We start from the raw sequence: 19,763 nt of genomic DNA on the forward strand, positions 1-19,763 counted from the left end.
GCAGGATGTGATTGCTACAGTCCAAAATGGAGAGAGCGATTTTGAAATGTACTTGGATGACACTGATGCAAGTGATTTGGAGAATGAGGATGTAGGTGAAATGGACAAAGAAAACCACCAACCCATTGACAGCCCAGCTAATGATGATGTGACCCCACTGGATTCAGAGTCTCAATCATGTCTTCCATCACAAACGTTTGGATTACTTCCAAACGTTTGTGATGGAAGACATGATTGAGACTCTGACAAGAAACACAAATGAGTACAGCTTGCAAAAAAATGGAACATCTGTAAACACCAATAATAAGGAAATTGAGATGATGCTTGGCATGTACCTGAAGATGGGCCAAAAGCAAATGTCTGGAGTCCGTATGTATTGGGAGACAGACACACGGTACACCCCTGTTTCTGATGTGATGTCCCGGAACAGATTCCAATCTCTGTTGACTTCATTACACTTTATAAACAATTTAACTGTGTCAGAGATGGAAAAGAAGGACAAACTCTGGAAACTCAGACCATGGCTAAATTCATTTAGGGAAAGATGCCTGCGGGTGGTTCCTGAAGAACACAACTCTGTGGATGAAATGATGATTCCTTTCAAGGGGAGATTCAGTAACATCAAACACTGTGTAGCAAGTGCAATGTTCGTCTGTGCTTCTCAGATGAAAAAACTGTTTTAGGGACTATCACTGCAAATAAACACAGACTTCATTCAAACCACACTGAATGTGACCAAATAATTATTTCCAAAAAATGTTATTAATAAATGCTTATTCATAAAAAAATATGATTGTTGTGTGATTATTACTTATGATATATACTGCTATGGGGCTAAATAAGTGAACATCCCTGCAAATGAATGCTTAAAATACAAATACAGAACTTCTACTCACAACTAGGCCCAATGTTGAAATTTCCCTAAAAACTTACTAAAAATTTGTTGCTAATTTTTTTCTATATTTGGGTCTTACAGAGGTCCTCCTGAGCCACCAAAGAAACAACCTCTAGAAGACTTGAGAGGGAAGTTTGTGGTTGCAGAGGTTTGTCCTTCAGGTTGTTGGAGAGGAAGGGCCAGTTACCTCCACTTTACATTTACATTTTACATTTACAGCATTTATCAGACGCCCTTATCCAGAGCGACTTACAATCAGTAGTTACAGGGACAGTCTCCCTGGAGCAACTTAGGGTTAAGTGTCTTGCTCAGGGACACAATGGTAGTAAGTGGGATTCGAACCCGGGTCTTCTGGTTCATAGGCGAGTGTGTTACCCACTAGGCTACTACCACCCAGTCCAAACTTTATCTTTAGAATAAACACTAGAATTACGTAATTAAATAAATTAATATAAATTTATGCATACACAATAATATTTGAATAGTTGCAAAACATATTCTTATTTTTGATGTTTTAAAATTGGCTGAAAAATGTCATATGCCACTGACCCATTCTTGAATCTCTCTCACTCGATGACTACCTGGACCTGCATATGCTGACAAGAAACAGAATTAGGACTTAATTAGAACTATTTTGTTGAAGAACAAACATGATTAAGATAAAAGGGATATACACAATTTGACTATCAACATGGTATGAACTGGTTAACGTTCACTCGTGGACCATTGACTGTTCATAAACAAAAACTACATTTCCCAGAAGGCCTTCGTCAATAATGATGTCATCACAAAGCGCCAACGTTACCTTTGAAACATATCGGGCGCAGTTGGTTTTTAGGGTAGGTGACGATGTAAATGTAACCTTAACTTGATTATTCTGTGCTGAATTCCTTATGTTAACAGTCAAGAATAACTGAGGCCCTCGTTTATTGGTTACCAGATGTGTTTAATGAATGTGTTTTTTGCAGTATATCTGCAGTGCTGCTTTCTGTTCACCAATCAAATAAACTGTGACCCGTTTTTATTCCCTCGTTTACTTCTATAGTTCTTTTTTGATATTGAATCATTGTAATGTGAACATTATATTGACAGAATATGTGTATAAACAGAACATATTCTGTTTTTACTATTCACCATTCAAAGTTGTAACTGCATACTGCAATTATTTGAAAGTGAACTGAAAGATTTGCTTTGCATGTCTTCCTATACACAGACTAGTCATGGCTCTAGCTGGGGTTCGTGTCATTGAACTGGCAGGCCTGGCCCCTGCACCCTTCTGTGGCATGATCCTGGCAGACTTTGGAGCCAAAGTCATCCGTGTTGACAAGACGAAGGTTGCTATGGCCATGGATTCACAAGCAAGGGGGAAACAGTCTGTAGCACTGAACCTGAAAACCCCACAAGGTGTAGCCATACTGAAGAGACTCTGTGTCCAGTCGGATGTGGTCCTTGAGCCATTCCGTCATGGTCAGTAAAGCCATAAGAAGCATTAGGTAGATAAATATAGGCTGGCTCTTTTCCTTTCCTAAATATTTCTATGCAAAGATTGGCAACCCCAGTTGTTGCTGTGTAATCAATTGTGAGATCGTCTGCTTTGCTAATTTTTTCTATTCTTCAGTTCTCAGTCCAAACTGTTCTATCTGTTTATTCATTGGACAGGAGTGATGGAGAAACTAGGCCTGGGTCCGAAGGAGCTACTGAATGAGAACCCACGTCTGATCTACGCTCGACTCACAGGTTATGGGCAGAGTGGCTCTTTTGCAAGAGCTGCCGGGCATGACATCAACTACCTGGCTATGTCAGGTATAGACCTTTTTTTTAGCATGAGGCTTTTTGGCCAGGTCAAATTAGAGGGTTGGTGATTTTGAGGCTTGCTTTGATCTTATTTTACAGTATTATGTGCCTTATTACAGCTTACATGTAGTCAAGTTTAAATAAATGAGTGCCTGCCTGTGGTTTGAAGATCATCCTTTCCCTTGCATCTCTTAGCTATCTTGTTCAGTGTGTGTGTGTGTGTGTGTGTGTGTGTGTGTGTGTGTGTGTGTGTGTGTTTTTAGGCCTGCTATCCATGCTGGGCCGCAGCTCGGAGAAGCCATATGCACCACTGAACCTGGTGGCTGACTTTGCAGGCGGGGGGTTGACTTGCGCATTCGGGATTGTTTTGGCCTTATTGGAGAGAACCAAGTCAGGCTGTGGGCAGGTGATTGATGCCAGCATGGTGAGTCACTTCAGGTCACAGGTCCTGGCAATGAATTACTTTAAGGTGTGTCCTTTTATCATTTTAAAGGAGTGGTCGCCTAGCGAGGGGCAGTGGTGGCCTAGCAGTTAAGGAAGCGGCCCCATAATCAGAAGGTTGCCGGTTCGAATCCCGATCCGCCAAGGTACCATTGAGGTGCCACTGAGCAAAGGACCGTCCCCACACACTGCTCCACAAAGCATGGCTGCCCACTACTCACTCAGGGTGATGGGTTAAATGCACAGGACTAATTTCACTGTGTGCACCGTGTGCTGTGCTGCTGTGTATCACATGAGACAATCACTTCACTTAATTTTTATTTATTTATTTATTTTATTGGTGATTGTGAGGGTGCTCAAAACTCCTTTGAAACAAGGAAGGTTTACAGTATATTTGGATAGAATACTGTATTATATTACATAACTGATAAGTTTGGCCTTGCATGTCAAAAAAATTCATAGGTGGATTGATGAGGTCAAATTTGTATTTTTTCTGACCATGACTTGTGTAGTCAACTGAATGCAGAATGCAGTGGTGAATGTGATCTGGGAATTTCCTATTCTTAGACAATTTAGAATTTTAAAATGATTGTTTTTTTTCATTGTAATACACAGCATAGGACACCACAGGTACACACAACGAAATGGGTCCAAAAGGTGAAACCATCACCATTTAGTGTGCAGTTGGCTGCCATGAAAGGCGCACAGTGTATTGCGCCAAATTGTGCGATTGGGACTTGTGCAAACACTTTGTGGCGAATATAAAGATTGTATTTGCTTTGATTAATGTGTATCTGGAAAGTCTGGAAACCTGGGACCCGGATATACTGAGAACTGGTGTGGGCACAGGTATTATCAATTAGCCAGTAATAAAGAACTATTTTCAGAGCTGTGAGCCGCTATTACTGAGTGACAGAATTTTTTTTCTTCATGTTTAAAAATCTGAATTTTAAAATTGGTTCACTCTGGTCAACAAAGTAAGCGAAGGAGCAAAAGTGGAGCACTGTGTATTTTGCTCTGGTTATAGGCTGCAGGCTTCTCTCTCATACATTCAGTTTGAAGTGAGACGTGTCAATTTTTTTTCTTGACTTAAAATTCATGTGGTTAATGTAGCTGTGTTTTGTTTACTAAATGTGTTTGGGTCTGACAATGATACAAAATTCATCCTAGCCAGAACCAACCTGCATAAAGATGGAGCAGATAGTGAAGGAGTTATTGGGCCGATTCAGATCTTTTGTGCATTTATATTATTTTCTAATGGAGCCACACGTCTGCCGCACTCAAACACAGGAGCAACACACTTGTGGTGTGTCTGCGATGCACCTGCATCTTTTTTTTTTTAGGTGTGTGGACAGTAGAAAGCAAGGTGCATCATGTGAATCAGCCAATGAAACTTTGATTTAAGTATGGAGTAAGTAATTTATCAAAGCATTATAAGATTCTGCAGGATGTTTTAGTAGAAAAAGATCATCTCCCCATCACTCCCCATTTAGGACAGCCATACATTTTCAAGCTGATTCATGTAGTACAATGCATGTTTTTCATTTTGAGGTTGAGGGGGCAGCCTATGTGGGCTCCTTTATGTGGAAGTCAAGAAGCCTGGGTCTATGGAACCGGCCACGGGGCGAGAACCTTCTGGATAGTGGGGCTCCATTCTATGATACCTACCAAACCTCTGATGGGAAGTACGTGGCTGTAGGGGCCATAGAACCACAATTTTATGAGCAGCTCATTGAAGGTAAGGATGGCATTGTCTCTGCTCTCTGCTCGCCCCAGGCCATTTCTTCCACTTTTCTTTCAGCTCTGTTTTCATCTGCATAAGTGTTAGTACTGTCAGGGCCACACACTGTTTCTCATGCCTTAAGGTATTCATCAGGAGGTGCATGCACTGTTCTCATGGCCAATGGACCATGGTTTGTTGAAAACTTCTAGCTGAAAAGTCTTGTATTTTTAATATTACATTGGGCCTTGTTGATTTAGAAGAGATGACAGTTCAAAGTCATTCTAAAGCAGAATTGTGAGTCCAATGGTATTGTTAGTTACCTTGACATTCTGGTGTCCATAAAATCATTATTGCTGTGTAAAGTAGACTTCACAATTTTCAGCTTTCCTCGTGTGCAGCTTGTGTGGAAGACTAAATTAATACTATATATATAGAAAGCTTTTTTAATTCATGCTTCCACATAATTAACACAAACTTGAACTAAACTCTGCTTCCTTAAATGTTACACCTTGCATGGCATCTGTATACTGTACACTGACTACTGGTGTAGTTTATTGTGACACCAGCTCTTTTAAAAATCATGACCAGCAGGATCTGCTATTTAGCCATATGCTTAACTAGCAGTGCAATGCAGGCAGGAATAGAATGGTAGAAGCCTAGTTGGTGACACACTCACCTGAATGAAGCAGAAGACCACAGAGTGCCTCCAGGGGGGCACTGACTGTAAATCACTCTGGATAAGGGCGTCTGATAAATGCCATAAATGTAAATATGAAAAACAATCCTGAGGGGAGCTCCTCTGCTGGTTGCTTGCATTAATCATTGTTAGCAGTCAGTTTTTCTGAAGTGTCTAATGAAGATGGTTAATGATCTCGAAGTTCAGTGATATCTATCCTCAGCTTTCTCTCTGTTACCTTTGCTTGTTAATTTTAATCCAGTATTTGTCATACTTTGTACCCCTTATTTTCTTGGCTACACAGGGCTAGGATTGGACAAAACAGACCTGCCACCTCAGATGAGCATCTCTGATTGGCCAGAGCTGAAACAAACATTCACTAGGGTGTTTGGGAGCAAGACACAGGCTGAGTGGGGGCAGATCTTTGAGGGCACAGATGCCTGCGTGACCCCGGTTCTCTCACTGGATGAGGTGAGGTGTCACCCCCATAACCAGCAAAGAGGATCCTTCCTGGAGAATTCCCAAGATGAAGTCAGCCCCCGCCCTGCCCCTGTCCTGTCCCGTTCCCCTGCTAACCCATGCCTGTCACGTGACCCTTTCATTGGGGAGCATACACGCACGGTGCTGCAAGACTTTGGCTTTACGCAGGCAGAAATTGAACAAATGCAGGCAAAGGGTATTGTGGAGTGTAACGAAGCCAAAGCTCGTTTGTAGCAATGCACTGTCTGGATATTTTGGGTCATTTCCTAAAGATCTGAAGATATAAGCACAACAATGAATCACAGGAAGCTGCTGTTTGATGAAGCGTTTTTATCACCAGAATGCCTTTGTACCAATTCCATTTCACAGATATGTGTGAAATTTATTTTAATTGTTTGAAAAATTAATTAAAGGACTTGATCAGCTATGGGTTAGAAATGAATAATCTATAATAGCATATAGCTGAACAGATAATATCAAATCAATGCCTAATTTAAAAGTTTCCCTTTGTTGTTTTTGTCATTGGTGATCCATTAATGTTTTATCAATTAATGTATTTTTTCCAGGAGTATTATGTTTTGTTGCTATCAATATATTAGCAGTATTGCTGAGATTTTGTCTCATATCTGATATATAATGCTTTCACTGTACAGGACAATTAATGATTCTAACACAAACATTTTAAAAAATGTGATGAAAATGTTTTCCCGACTCAGCTTAAACTTTGGATCTTCTCCTCTAGCTTAGTGAAATGTGTCTTTCAATTGACATTAGCATTATGGTCACTTTTAAAATGTACTTTTGCATTTTGATTAATGTCTGCATTTTTCTTTACCATTGTTTCACTTCTGTGTTTAACAGTTGTATGATTGTATTAAAGCTATTTAATTCAGTTGTGGATGAAAGTGGTTGTATTTGCAGAAGTCGTGATGTAACATGGGACCTTTTTTTCCTCTGCTCTCCAACATAAGGTGTTAAAATACACCTCCTGTCCACGTCACTGAGAACTTTACTGTGGAATGTGGTCTTTTGCCTCACATGATTCTGACTGGCTGATGTGACCCCTCAAAGCAAGGTCTTCTCCTGCTGTTCACACTGCCGTCACAGTCTCACATGATGCTGGTAGGACATAGCGTCACATGAAGACTTCGAGTGCACACAGTGGATTAAAGAAAGATATAAAAGCTGCAAGAGCTGCAGGAACACGTGTAGTGTTTTATACAATACAGTTTGGTTAGGTGTAGTACATTTTTCAACCCCCTTACCCCTTTTTCATCCTCCTTGAGGGATCACATGTTACATCACTTGATTAACCTAATGTTCTAGCAGACCCATTGCTCCAGGATGCCACAAAAGAGCCCTTGTGAGCAGCATGCGGGGGAAACACTATCTGATTCAGTTGCCCCATCCGCAATGTTACGATCCAACCCGCTCTCATTTATCTTTAGCATTGCAGTCAATGCTAAATATTCAAAGAACATGACATTTATAGAGATGGCTGACCAGTGATATGGTAGAGAAGAAGGTGCTTGAGATACGCTGGCTAGGGTGGAAAGAATTCCTGACCTGTCACGTGATTCCAGGCTAAGGCTTCAAGGCATAAGATGTGAACAAGCCTGACTTCACGCACTCCTCCCAGACCTCCCCACCCCATGCAGCTTTAATCACATCCCAAAGACTGCTGATACTCTTGCACACATTGCTCAGCTATGCAGCAGAGTAGAGATTAGCCAGCCTGCCAGGGGATTCGGCCGTTTGCCATTGTTGGGCAGACTGAGCTTCTGCTATGACTCTCCTAACCGAGGAGGCACCCTGCAAGTTCCCTGAACCAGGGAGCCCCATCAGCAACATGACGTACTACTCCCAGGTCAGGGAACCCAAGGAGGAGTATGTGGACAGCATGGAGCCACCCGTGTTTGGAGCCGTGGAGCCTCCCCGGAGGTCTCGGGGCCGACTCATTATGCACGCCACGGTGATGTTTGGAAGGGAATTCTGCTACGCCGTCGAGGCAGCATTTGTCACGCCTGTGCTGCTGAGCGTTGGACTCCCCAAAAGCCTGTACAGCCTTGTGTGGCTCATCAGCCCAATCCTCGGCTTCCTTCTGCAGCCTGTTATCGGCTCAGCCAGCGACCACTGCAGGTCGTCATGGGGACGGAGGAGACCCTACATTCTGTCCCTGGGAATAATGATGCTGGTGGGTCTCACATTGTTTCTCAATGGAGATGCTATTACAACAGGTGAGAATTCAGGCCAGCAGAAACCTCATGTATTGTTATGGAATGAATCACAATGACAATTAGTGCAGCACAAAATGTCTGCTAGAAGTCTGCATAAGGTCAAGATAGATGGAGATGAGCAGAACCTGCAGTCTTAATTTTGTGATCACATAGAATACTTACATTTGTTTGCATCATTATTGGATGACAGTACAATATATTACATACTTACATACCTAAGACTTTTTAATGGTTTCCATCATTCAAAGATTCTCAGACATGTACAATCAATGAACAACAATAGCTATTCAACTGCAATGTTGGAATTTTGGGATTTGTCAGTGTTGTTAACATATTTAACAGGTTGGTGCCAGTCCAGAATGACTGAATTCTTTAATTTGACATGAAACATCAATAGTGTGAGATAACCTTAATTAATCCAATTGAGTTGGCAACCTCTGTATCTGATCCTCAAACTCCCAAAAAGCTTCAGTTAGGTCACAGTTTGCAGTAGTGTGTCAGACTAATTAGCAGAGCCTTGACTTGAAGGAGGGTGCGAATGGGTGAATAATGTGAATATTAATGAGATCACCCACTGTCAAATTGTTTCACCCCCTCACTTCATGTTCATCAGCTTCTCTGCCAACTCTAGTGTTAGCAGAACACAGAAGAGACGATTGCATTAACAGTTTCTGTCCTGCTAGAAATGATTGAATATGCACAATTACACAATGTCAGAAGCTGAAAATGACATGCTGAAAATGGAGCTTTCTTTATCTGCTCAGTATAATAGATGTGTCTAGAAAATGTAATGTCACTTTCATAAAGGAACTGCCACCAAACATATAAAACATTTAAAGTTATAATTTAGAAAGGAATTACACTAACTGCACTACACTCATTACAAACAAATCAACACCATTAACACTACATTTTACAGTATATGTTTATATTTGAATATCAAGGTTTCAGCATGATTTGGCAACATGTGTTGTGTGTAGAGTTGTACCATGGACAGATACATCCCTTTATTGTCACTATACATGTATGCATGCTAGGGAAACTGTGTGTACACAGTATGTACGTTTCTACTTGTCTTAGTAGAACAATTGTACATAAGTGGTCAAAATCTATCATGGCTGCCAGAGTGTTTTGTCTTTTCTTTCTGCCAATGCTTGCAAGGTACTTTTCATTATGCATGTTTCATATATATGAAATAGTGTTTATGTTGATATATTTATTAGTGTGTGCTGTAGAGCACGGATGTCTGATTGATGTGCTTGATATTGCAGCCATAGTACAAAACAGAACATTGAAGACTACATGGGCCATTGTTGTAGTCATGGCTGGAGTGGTGCTATTTGACTTTGCGGCGGATTTTATTGATGGACCTGTCAAGGCCTATCTTTTTGACGTTTGCTCGTACCAGGACAAGGAGAGGGGGCTACACTATCATGCACTACTCACAGGTATGTACCAAGGTTTGGAGAAAAAGAAAATCATTTTTAATTCAAATGTGCAATGTGTAAGACTACGACACCTGAAGAAGTCTAATTTGATTGAATATGTTTGTCAGTACCTGAGCTGTTAGTGGTGCATATTTGCAAATGCACTGAAAACCAGGCTCTATGGAGCAGTAAATACAGACAAGGCAATGCTGGCTTTTACAGTTCCATTCAGTTAAGTACTGGTTAATGACTAGATGCAGTACCTTCAACATAACTAACAAAATATGCTCTCTGGACAATTATTTGCTGGTTCCAGTCGTTTTATTAGGTTAAAGTACTTACAATTATGGTACACTATAATAAAAGAACATGTGCTTTGCTTCATGGTCATGAGATAAGTTAAATATGTAATTTTTTATAACAAAATGTCCATCATTATATTAATAAGCAGGATACGCAGGAAGCAGAGTGTGTCCCTCATGCCTCCATGCAGCTCCACCCTGTGGGCAAAAAATAACCAATTTGTATTTTTGTATGATGATTTTGAAAGTCCAATATTATGCTAGCTTTGCCTTTAGGGTTGATGGGTGGATATTGACACTGAAAAGCTACTATAACAAAGTTTCAATGTAAACCAGCCACCCTTGTAGGGTGTAAATAATTTATCTGGGTTTATGAGCAGGGTTTAAAATACATAATTTCTTCTCACTCTATTTAAACAGACTGTGTTTTGATGATGACATCCTATGATCATCATGTCCTAATCGATTCAGAAGAACTATTTGCACTTCTAAAAGCCTGGTCAGAGCATCAGTGCACATAGATGAAAGGAAAAAAACAGGGACAGTCCCCCTAGAGACACTCAGGGTAAGTGTCTTGCTCAGGGAGTAACACAGTGGGAGTAAGTAGGATTTGAACCTGGGTCTTCCAGGTCATAGGCAACTCTGTTATGCTCTAGGCTACTACCTCCCACTACCTGTTATGTGGGTAATGTTCTTCCTGAATGTGAAATATGCACACTGTGGGCTGTCATGTTCCTGTGTGCACAGATATAGAAACACCTAGCCGAGTCTCCTCCAGGTTGAGTTGAGGGCAGCTGGGGGTGCATACAGTGAACTGAGCAGCAGAATGAATCACGCATAGGGTGGTGTGAGTGTGTAATCCATAACAGCGCAGTCATGTGCCCTGGTCATGGGTTTGGGGCCAGCAGCAGTGAAGCCGCATGACTCCTTTACCTCTGCTAAGAATGGAAGCTGCACATGCTTCATAGATTGGCTTCAATTTTGCTTCGATGGTAATAGATATACAGCTCTAAATATATGTCTAATCTATAAATGTACAATTAGAAATGTAGTGCAGAGAAACCGATATACTAAAACATATAATAAATAAGGCAAGGTTAACATGGTCAGTAACTGCAATGTCTGACTGCAGTGTGTCATTGAAAACACTCGGCTACCCGATGATGGCAGAGGGTGGAGGGCATTGTCCATGATGGTTACGCTTTACACCACTCTTTTTAATGCTGCCTCCCCAGCATATCACAACATACAAAAAAAACACTGGTGATCACCATCCATTGTCATATGTCACTAGATATGTAGGTATGGGTGTGTGAGTAAATGGGGTGTGTGTTCCGTGTGGTACAATGATACACTCCAGCAGCCATAGAAGCACTGTTAATTTCCCAACTATACATAATGTCTACTTTGATTCATTTTTCCAAAATTCATAGATAAACATACATTTTCATCCAACGTATTCATTAGCCAATAATGAATGTAGGTATGATGTTTGCCGCATTTTTTGTGTTTATCCACAGAGAACACAAATGCTGCTAATTATATTTGCTGCCAGTAAATATTCATTAAGCTTTTTATATCTAACTCTCACACCAGGGAGGTGCTCTTGGTTTTCGGAATCAGATATTTATGCTTGACAGGCAGCTCCTCAAATTGTATGGTGTGTGAGCATGATGTCAGGTAGTTCTGGATTTTATTTTGTTTTGTTTTTCCAGACTGCAGCATTTGAAAAGGTTTTGAGACAAATGATAGTTCCTCCTGTGGAGCTCCATAGTAAAATAGTGACGAAAGTAGACACAATGAAAAGTGATGAAAGCTCAGACACAATGCAATCTGTAATTTGGCTAGATATACAGGTTTTCATGTTTTATTTTGAACACAAAATAAAAGTTATATGGATATCTACTATCATGACCCTGTCTACTTGCTGATATTTCATTAACAGTGGAATTTCATTGTTTTACTCACTTAGTAAAATCAAGTGTCTATGTGGCAGCCACATTAAGCACTATTTGAATTCTTTGACATGCAAATAAAAAGTGCTTCAACACCCATTTTACTATCTAAAAAGGCTTTAAAATGTATAAGCTACTAACATATCTTAGTGATTATATAGAATTTCATTCAAAACTTTAGGGACGTTTCATGGCTATTCCATCATTAATAGCCAATTCAAGCTACCAGGATAATTTACAACATAACCTTTTGACCAATTTGATGTCTTTTTAATGCATCAAATAATTTTTCCCATCAAATTCAAGGAGATTTTAAACAGACATATTACATGTAATTGGTAATATTTAACATTTACATGTACAGCATCTATAAGACACTCATGGCTAAGCATCTTGCTGAGGGACACAATGGTAGGAATTAGACTTTGAATCTGTGACATTGTGGTTGTATGGTTCTGTCACATTTCTGGATACGTTCTGGTGTTCTGGTCCCACTTCTTCTTCACCAGACTTTTGTATTTGCTCTATCTTGTTCTCCCCTAAATACCTGATTGTTTGCATGTATTAGAATCATTACACGTTTATGCTTGCTGTGTCCCATCCTCATTCTGTCATTTGACATTTTTCCCATGGTTCGTGTATGTGTGCAGGGTGGTAGTAGCCTAGTGGGTAACACACTCGCCTATGAACCAGAAGACCCGAATCCCACTTACTACCATTGTGTCCCTGAGCAAGACACTTAACCCTAAATTGCTCCAGGGAGACTGTCCCTGTAACTACTGATTGTAAGTCGCTCTGGATAAGGGCGTCTGATAAATGCTGTAAATGTACATGTAAATGTGTGCATGCATGTGTGGGTGGGTGTGTGCCCAAGTGTCTGGTTATTTATTAAAAACCTGTGTTAGTGAGTTAAGTGTTTGTCTTACCCACTTTCATGCTCCAAAATGGCATGAAAACATGTTTATATTGCCTTTGTGGTTTTATTTGACAGTCAAGCTTCTACAGCAAATAGTGGGTTTAATTCCCTTGGAAGAATTTTCCCCCTAAATTTTCCACACTTTATTGTACCAATTTACTGTTATCATTTTGCTTTGCATCTTTCCAGTGTCTGAAGCACCCTCAAAGCATGATTCTGCCACGGCGTCCTTGGTTTAATGCTCGGCATTTGAGCCAAGCATGGGCTATCCATTTTACGCTCAACAGAGTAACTTACTTACATCCTCCTTTACTTTTCTGACAGATGGGTAGAGCTCAGTGTACTGAGTGGTCATGTGAAAAAGTGGAGAATTGGTTTTCCAGAAGAATTTGCAGTGTTTGTGTTACAGGCCTGGGTGGTGCCTGTGGGTACCTGGTTGGAGCCATGGACTGGGGTCATTCCTCGCTGGGGACTCTGCTTGGATCTGAGTACCAGGTGATTTACTTCTTCTCTGCGCTGACCTGGGGCATCTTCCTCACCATTCACCTGTGCAGCATCCCTGAAATGGCCCTGGGCAGGGACAACAGCTCAGACTCCTTGGCTCCCAGCCGCCTACTCCAGGTTGGGAACCACAGTAATGGGTATGGAGCACTTCCAAAAGAGACTTCGGAGCTCTTACCAGGCTCTGAGATCCGCCCGCGCTCCTTCTCAGCTCTTAGTGAGGCCAATGCTGTCACATCCAGTGCCAAGCAGCCCAACAAAGAGGTGAGGCATTTTTCTTTTTCTTCTTCACCATTTTATTCTCCTCTCCTTTGTCTGACATTTTGTGGATCACCCCTCTCACTTTTGATTGGAACAATTAAATGAAGTAATGTGTTTGTCAGTAATTAAGAATTAGCGTAATGAATTATTCTTGAGGCTTTTTGATTTGATGCTCCATGTGTTATAATGACTGATTAGTCATGGTGAATAAAAAGCCACTATGTGAAATTCGACATTAATTTGAAAAGAAAAAAAAGAAAGAAGAAACATAAAATGTTACTTACGAGGGACAACATAATAATCACACTTGAATCTTTCTGAGATTATGTGATTATGAAGTCTGAAGTGGAAGTTTGAAGTCTAATTTACAACAAGACCTTTATAAAGTTCCCAATTTGCTACCAGCAGGCATTAAATACATTTTATGATCGTGATTTTGCTTAAAACTATTCAGTGTATAATTGGTAATCATGCTTTTTAAATTTACAGCAGTATTTAAAGCTTTTATCAGATGTTCTTGTCCAATGAAACTTACAAACCTGTGACTTTGTGGTCATCTTTGTGGTTCATAGGTGGGAGTGGAACCCACTAGGCTAATACCACCCTTATATGCTATTGAAAATGTACATACATTAATTATGAACATGAATGTCATTGTAATTTTGAGATCTGATGATTTAAAAACATGTGGTATGCAGATTTGAGTTTATTCTTTCTAAAACCCACAGTGTGAACTATACTGATGAACTGAATCAGTGTCAGGATAAGAAATTTTTTTAATGAACTCTACCAATGTATATTTAATGAAAAGATAGGAGGTACAGTTAAAGATGCAAAAATTAGCAGATGGTACCTCCTGGACCATCCTGGGCTACTGAGTCATGGGCAGTAGAAGAAGACCCCAAGTCCTTTTTTTTTACAAGGCTGTCATTTCCACGTGATGGAGCATCATGGCAAGAATTAGGGTGATAACCTGATATATGAACAAATAAAAAAAATTATATCCACAACCATGCTTAGAGGTGTTGTAATATATGTGGTAAAAAAAAACATAGGCAGATTATACTCCTAGAAAACATTACCATTGTCAGTGTATAATAATATTTGCGTTTATGTTCCCATACGTTACCATTGTCAGTGTATAATAATATTTGCGTTTATGTTCCCAAACGTTCTCATATTTGTCTTTAGACAACAATTTGAAATCTATATAAATAGCTATTTATAACACATTTGCTATTTTTGTAGCGCACACCCCTAATTTGCGATGTAGTTGTTTACAGGGACTCTTTTGTAGAGTTATAAAGGCTTCAAAATGCACATAAATACTTGCTAACCTGACTCACACAGTGGTAAATTTGAATCCAAGCCCACAGAGCTTCAGAGTTGAGGTGTGACAGGCTACTGTTCTTCATGCTTGATTAATGTGGGCATTTATGCAAATTGCACATAAGAGAGGGAGTGTTGACTGTGAGACCGTGAACCAGCTGGTGGTAGAACTGATTCATGCTAAAACTCTCTATTTTCACTCTCCACGGTGATGGGATGCCTGTGACTAACACTATAGCTTCATAGGGGTGCTCAATGGGCATTAGAATTTTCTGCAGAATTAAAGAATAATTGCCACTTTAGGCTTTTCAGGGGGCAATTCATGCAAAAAGTCTGCTTTGTGTGAAGGACAAAAAATACAGTTGTGGTAATGTTTTTTTTTTTTAAATGTACCCTGGGTCTTCGTATTGCAGGTGCAGAAAAGAATGACGCTAAAGTATTTGCTCCTGGCAATGATAAATATGCCCAGCCACTATCGGTGTCTGTGCATTAGTCATTTACTGGGATGGACGGCTTTCCTGTGTAACATGCTCTTCTTCACTGATTTCATGGGACAGGTGAGTAACTTGATATGCACGTTAATAAAGACTCCCAAAGTGACCTGAATGCTGAACAGGATGTGTGGAGGTTTTGAGGTTATAGATTCCTTTTGACAAATTATTCTGGAGGCAGCTTTAATCTCTATGACTTGTGTGTGACATGGTGAAATAGTGTGACACAATGAGATCAATCTGCTGTTCTGGCGATTTGATGATGTGAGGAGAAAGGAAAGGACACAGGTCTTACTGACCTGAATGGAAGCATAAACAAGTGAGGGTATGTGTGGCACTGACAGAAAAATAATGCAGTAGAAGTAAATGCCCAAAACCAAATGGCTGATGCTCACCTATTCAAAATTTGTTGTTAACTGTGTAGGGTGAGTTGACTGGATGAAAAGTGGAAACTAATGAGCAAGTTCAATTATTATTGAATTAATCTGACCCAAATGTATTCTAACCCCTGATTATTCTGTAAGGTTGCGCACTTACAAATAAATTATCAGTATGTAATTTCAATGATAGGTTTATTTGAACATGGAGAGACAAAACAATAACAAATAAAACACAGAGAAGTGCATGTCTTTGATTCGGTGTGCCTTTAGTTTCAATTAGTTAAATTGCTTTACTGGTTCACTAAGAGCTGGACTGCAACACTACAACAAGAGCTGGACTGCATGTCACCATTCACCAAAGCATGCCTTGCACAAGAGTACCAAGAGTATCACTTTTGACTGGTGCCCTGGTGATTATAAATGGCCATGGAGTACCCAAATTTCTACCGTCAAAAGCAAGTATTGGCCAAAAATTATTTTTTTAAATGTAAGTACACATAACATACAAGATCACATTGCATAGAGAAAGGGTGTAACTACTTAGGGATCAGGAGGGAAGGTACAGAAGCAGGACAGGAAAGGTAACACAGCACAAGGGCCAAAAAATGGGAAAATTGGAGAATAAATACTGACAAGAAGGCATGTGTACCAGGGCAATATCCACAGACTGTACCGGCTGAACAGTGCACTCACCCACTAGACAAATACATTTATTCCATGCTCTTATCCAGAGCGACTAACAATCAGTAGTTACAGGGACAGTCCCCCTGGACTTTTTCATTTTCAATAAGGTGATGGACACATTTTGTTGTGTGCACCATGTGCTGTGCTGCAGTGTTTCACAATGACAATCACATCACTTTCAAGAGGACATTCTGGATGTCATGTCCGTGAGCTGACGGGTGAATGAAGCGCAGACACGGGACATTGTGAAACAATGATTTATTACACACAAACAAAACAGGCACGAGGGCCAAAAACAGGGGAAACAAAAGAAAACATAACATAAACTAGCCCGCAGGCGTGTGGTGATTGACAACAGTTGCACGGTCCACATGAAATGTGCACTGCCTGGTTATGGATGAAAATTGAGAGACTTAAAAATCACACTTAAATAGAACTGTGAACAATCAAGAACTGTTGAGATGATGCAAAGCAAAGCTCTGGTCCATGTACTCCGGACCTGGAGTGTTGGGAGAAGGCCTGGGATGGGCTTTGTGGAGCTTTAGAAGAAATAAAGTGAAATTATTGCGCCAGTATAATACAAATCACTACGAACATTACATAATTCCATTTTGCGCTCAAAATGTGCCGTTAGAAATACCAAGTTAATAGCTACTATTGGTATTATTACTATATTTAGTGTGTTAAAATATGGTAATGGCAGCTGCATTTTGCATTTTTGCACACAAATTAGTCGATCATTATTTATCACAACATAATCAGCTTAACCGTCAAAATGACAAAATGTATTCTAATGGCTGGCACTGGATCCATGCACAATTTCATAATAAGTAAATTAATGTGTAAATAAGATGGTTGTTTGTGTTTCCACAGATCGTATACAAAGGGAACCCATATGCTGCCCACAACTCCACAGCCTATGCCACCTATGAGAGGGGAGTGGAGGTCGGCTGCTGGGGTCTTTGCATCAATGCTGTGTCCTCGGCACTCTATTCCTGTAAGTACTGCCACCACTTTCTCTGCCTATCCCCAGCTGTTGTGCTTTCAACAGAGGCAAACTCAGAGTAATTAAGCTGTGTTGATGAGATAATGAGAGTCATTTTCCTTTTCTGCCTATTTAATTAAGTTGCAATCAATGGAAATGGTTGAAAAAAAGAGAACAGTTCAAAGTGACCTCACCAAGCAGCTGAAAGTATTTCTGCCCGTCATTTCTGCAGCATTTCTGACGTTTAATAGGCTCACCGAGTCCTTTATTAATGTAGCATTACAAACAAATGAATGCTCTCTCTGTGTTTAATATGTCGCTAATCTCTTTCACCTTTTCAGACGTGCAGAGATTGCTCCTGCCTTACATTGGTCTCAAGGGACTCTACTTTGTGGGCTATTTCTTTTTTGGTCTGGGCACCAGTCTGATTGGCCTATTCCCCAACATTATTGCCACTCTGACTCTGTGCAGTGTGTTTGGCGTGATGTCCAGCACCCTGTATACCATCCCTTTCAACCTGATTTCTGAGTACCACAAAGAGGAGGAGGTCAGTGGAATTCCTGGTAATGGAATTGTTGGGTTTAAGAAAATAAGAATCGACAAGACTCCATGTTGTGTTGTGAGCACTACAGTATAATTATTCAGGCTCAGTGATTAACATAGCATAGCTCTGTGTCAGAGCGAAAATCACTGTGCGGGCTGTATTGCTCTTAAAATGACCTTTCAGATGAAATGTGGTGAGAAAATTCTCTACATCAGGCCTGATCCACGGAGGTGTTTGGAGGAAGCACACCTGCTTTCACTTTCATAAAAACGATGCAGTTCATCTACTTTTTTGGTTATATGCCATCATTCAAAGGTTCCCTTTTTTGATTGCATGATAAATCAGTTTATTCTGTTATTTTATTACGGATCTTGAGAGGTTGGAGTGCAAATTAACACAAAAAACAATATGTGGAGTAAAGTCACCCTGTGTCTGTGAAGAGAGGAAACATATAACTTGAATTTACTAGGTCATAATAGCCCAATGACATTGATTTTTTTTTGCTCTTCCTTCACCAGGAACAGAGGATGTTGGGACTTGGGGACGCAGCCCAGCGTGGGCGTGGTACAGGTGTAGACTGTGCAGCTCTCACCTGCATGGTGCAGTTGGCTCAGATCATTGTTGGAGCAGGGCTTGGGGCTTTGGTTAATCTTGCAGGCAGTGTGATAGTGGTTGTCCTGTCAGCATCAACGGTATCTCTTATTGGCTGCGTGTTTATTGCACTCTTTATCAGGCATGTGGAATAATATTTGTGAGATGGAAATTTTTAATAAATGTACACAATAAATTTCATTGTGTGCACTGTGTGCTGTGCTGTGTTTCACAGTGACAATCTCTTCATTTTCACATAAAATTTGATTGGTTTGGGATCGCATGTTCTTTTTGAGGGGTGGGGGGTAAAATGGTTGATAGGTGGTGGTGGTGTGTCCTGCACGGTAAATACTAAAGCTTATTATAATCTATACTTAAAACTATGTCAGATAAGTGTGAGAAAGAGACGGGAATGAATAATGTTGTAAACAAAGGTCTTTAGCAGAAGAATAGATAATTCATGATGCAAATTTTCTAAGAAAAAGCAACAAATACCTGCAATTTCACTCTATCCATCACTGCATACTCTTAATCAAGGTGGCCACTGCCAAATCCCATTGGGTAGCAAGGTCATTAATGACTTCATGTGTTGATGTGAAACAAATTTTTCTATAATTTCTTACATGAAAAATGGTTTTATAACTGCTCTTTTGGGAGTCAATAAAAAACATTAGCTACTCACAAAGGAGGATTTTTTTTTAAATGGGTAAAAGCTCTGAGCAATTTAACAGACAGTGGGTCAAGATCACAAATAGATAAATTAGCAGATGACATTCAGATTCTAAGAGAAAAGCAATCCAGTTGTCTATGTGCTGGAACAGTCAAATTGGAAAAAAGATTAGAGTTGTTATTTTTAGAAAATTTTGCTCCTACAATATAACTGCATTATATTATTGACTCTGTGGTAGCAGTTCCAACAGCCCTTGTTAATTTGGTTTAGAGTCGCAAACAAGAATACAGGATTATGCATAATGATTATAATCAGAAAGGATAAATTAGATGACAAGAAGAGCTCAGAAGAAAGCGCTATCCTACATTTGACAGAGCTGTCTTTCCAGGCTTGTCTGTGCAGTCTTTGCCAAAAGTTTTGAGAATTACACAAATACTGGTTTTAACAAAGATAGTTGCTTCAGTGTTTTTAGATCTTTTAA

At 40.1% G+C, this 19,763-nt stretch overlaps 2 protein-coding genes across 4 annotated transcripts; both read left to right on the plus strand.

Moving 5' to 3' along the window:
* Nucleotides 1-1,682: 1,682 nt before the first annotated feature.
* On the plus strand, nucleotides 1,683-6,895 carry amacr (alpha-methylacyl-CoA racemase). Of its 2 annotated transcripts, XM_028973645.1 has the most exons (6): nucleotides 1,683-1,734; nucleotides 2,109-2,362; nucleotides 2,555-2,698; nucleotides 2,953-3,113; nucleotides 4,682-4,868; nucleotides 5,834-6,243. In XM_028973645.1, exons 2-6 carry the CDS (start codon nucleotides 2,116-2,118, stop codon nucleotides 6,241-6,243), a joined length of 1,149 nt encoding a protein of 382 aa, XP_028829478.1. In that variant the 5' UTR covers nucleotides 1,683-1,734; nucleotides 2,109-2,115. The 2 variants fall into 2 exon arrangements, with proteins under 2 accessions (XP_028829478.1, XP_028829479.1); XM_028973646.1 differs by lacking the exon at nucleotides 1,683-1,734 and having other exon boundaries at nucleotides 2,116-2,362; nucleotides 5,834-6,895.
* Nucleotides 6,896-7,681: 786 nt separating this feature from the next.
* slc45a2 (solute carrier family 45 member 2) lies at nucleotides 7,682-18,823 on the plus strand. Of its 2 annotated transcripts, XM_028973419.1 has the most exons (7): nucleotides 7,682-8,246; nucleotides 9,518-9,694; nucleotides 13,256-13,611; nucleotides 15,351-15,494; nucleotides 17,366-17,489; nucleotides 17,819-18,024; nucleotides 18,540-18,823. In XM_028973419.1, the coding sequence occupies exons 1-7, from the start codon at nucleotides 7,796-7,798 to the stop codon at nucleotides 18,765-18,767; spliced, it is 1,686 nt and encodes a 561-aa protein (XP_028829252.1). In that variant the 5' UTR covers nucleotides 7,682-7,795; the 3' UTR covers nucleotides 18,768-18,823. The 2 variants fall into 2 exon arrangements, with proteins under 2 accessions (XP_028829252.1, XP_028829253.1); XM_028973420.1 differs by lacking the exon at nucleotides 15,351-15,494.
* The last annotated feature ends 940 nt before the right edge of the window (nucleotides 18,824-19,763 follow it).

This window comes from Denticeps clupeoides, chromosome 3 (genome assembly GCF_900700375.1).
Source record: "Denticeps clupeoides chromosome 3, fDenClu1.1, whole genome shotgun sequence".
Taxonomy (NCBI): domain Eukaryota; kingdom Metazoa; phylum Chordata; class Actinopteri; order Clupeiformes; family Denticipitidae; genus Denticeps; species Denticeps clupeoides.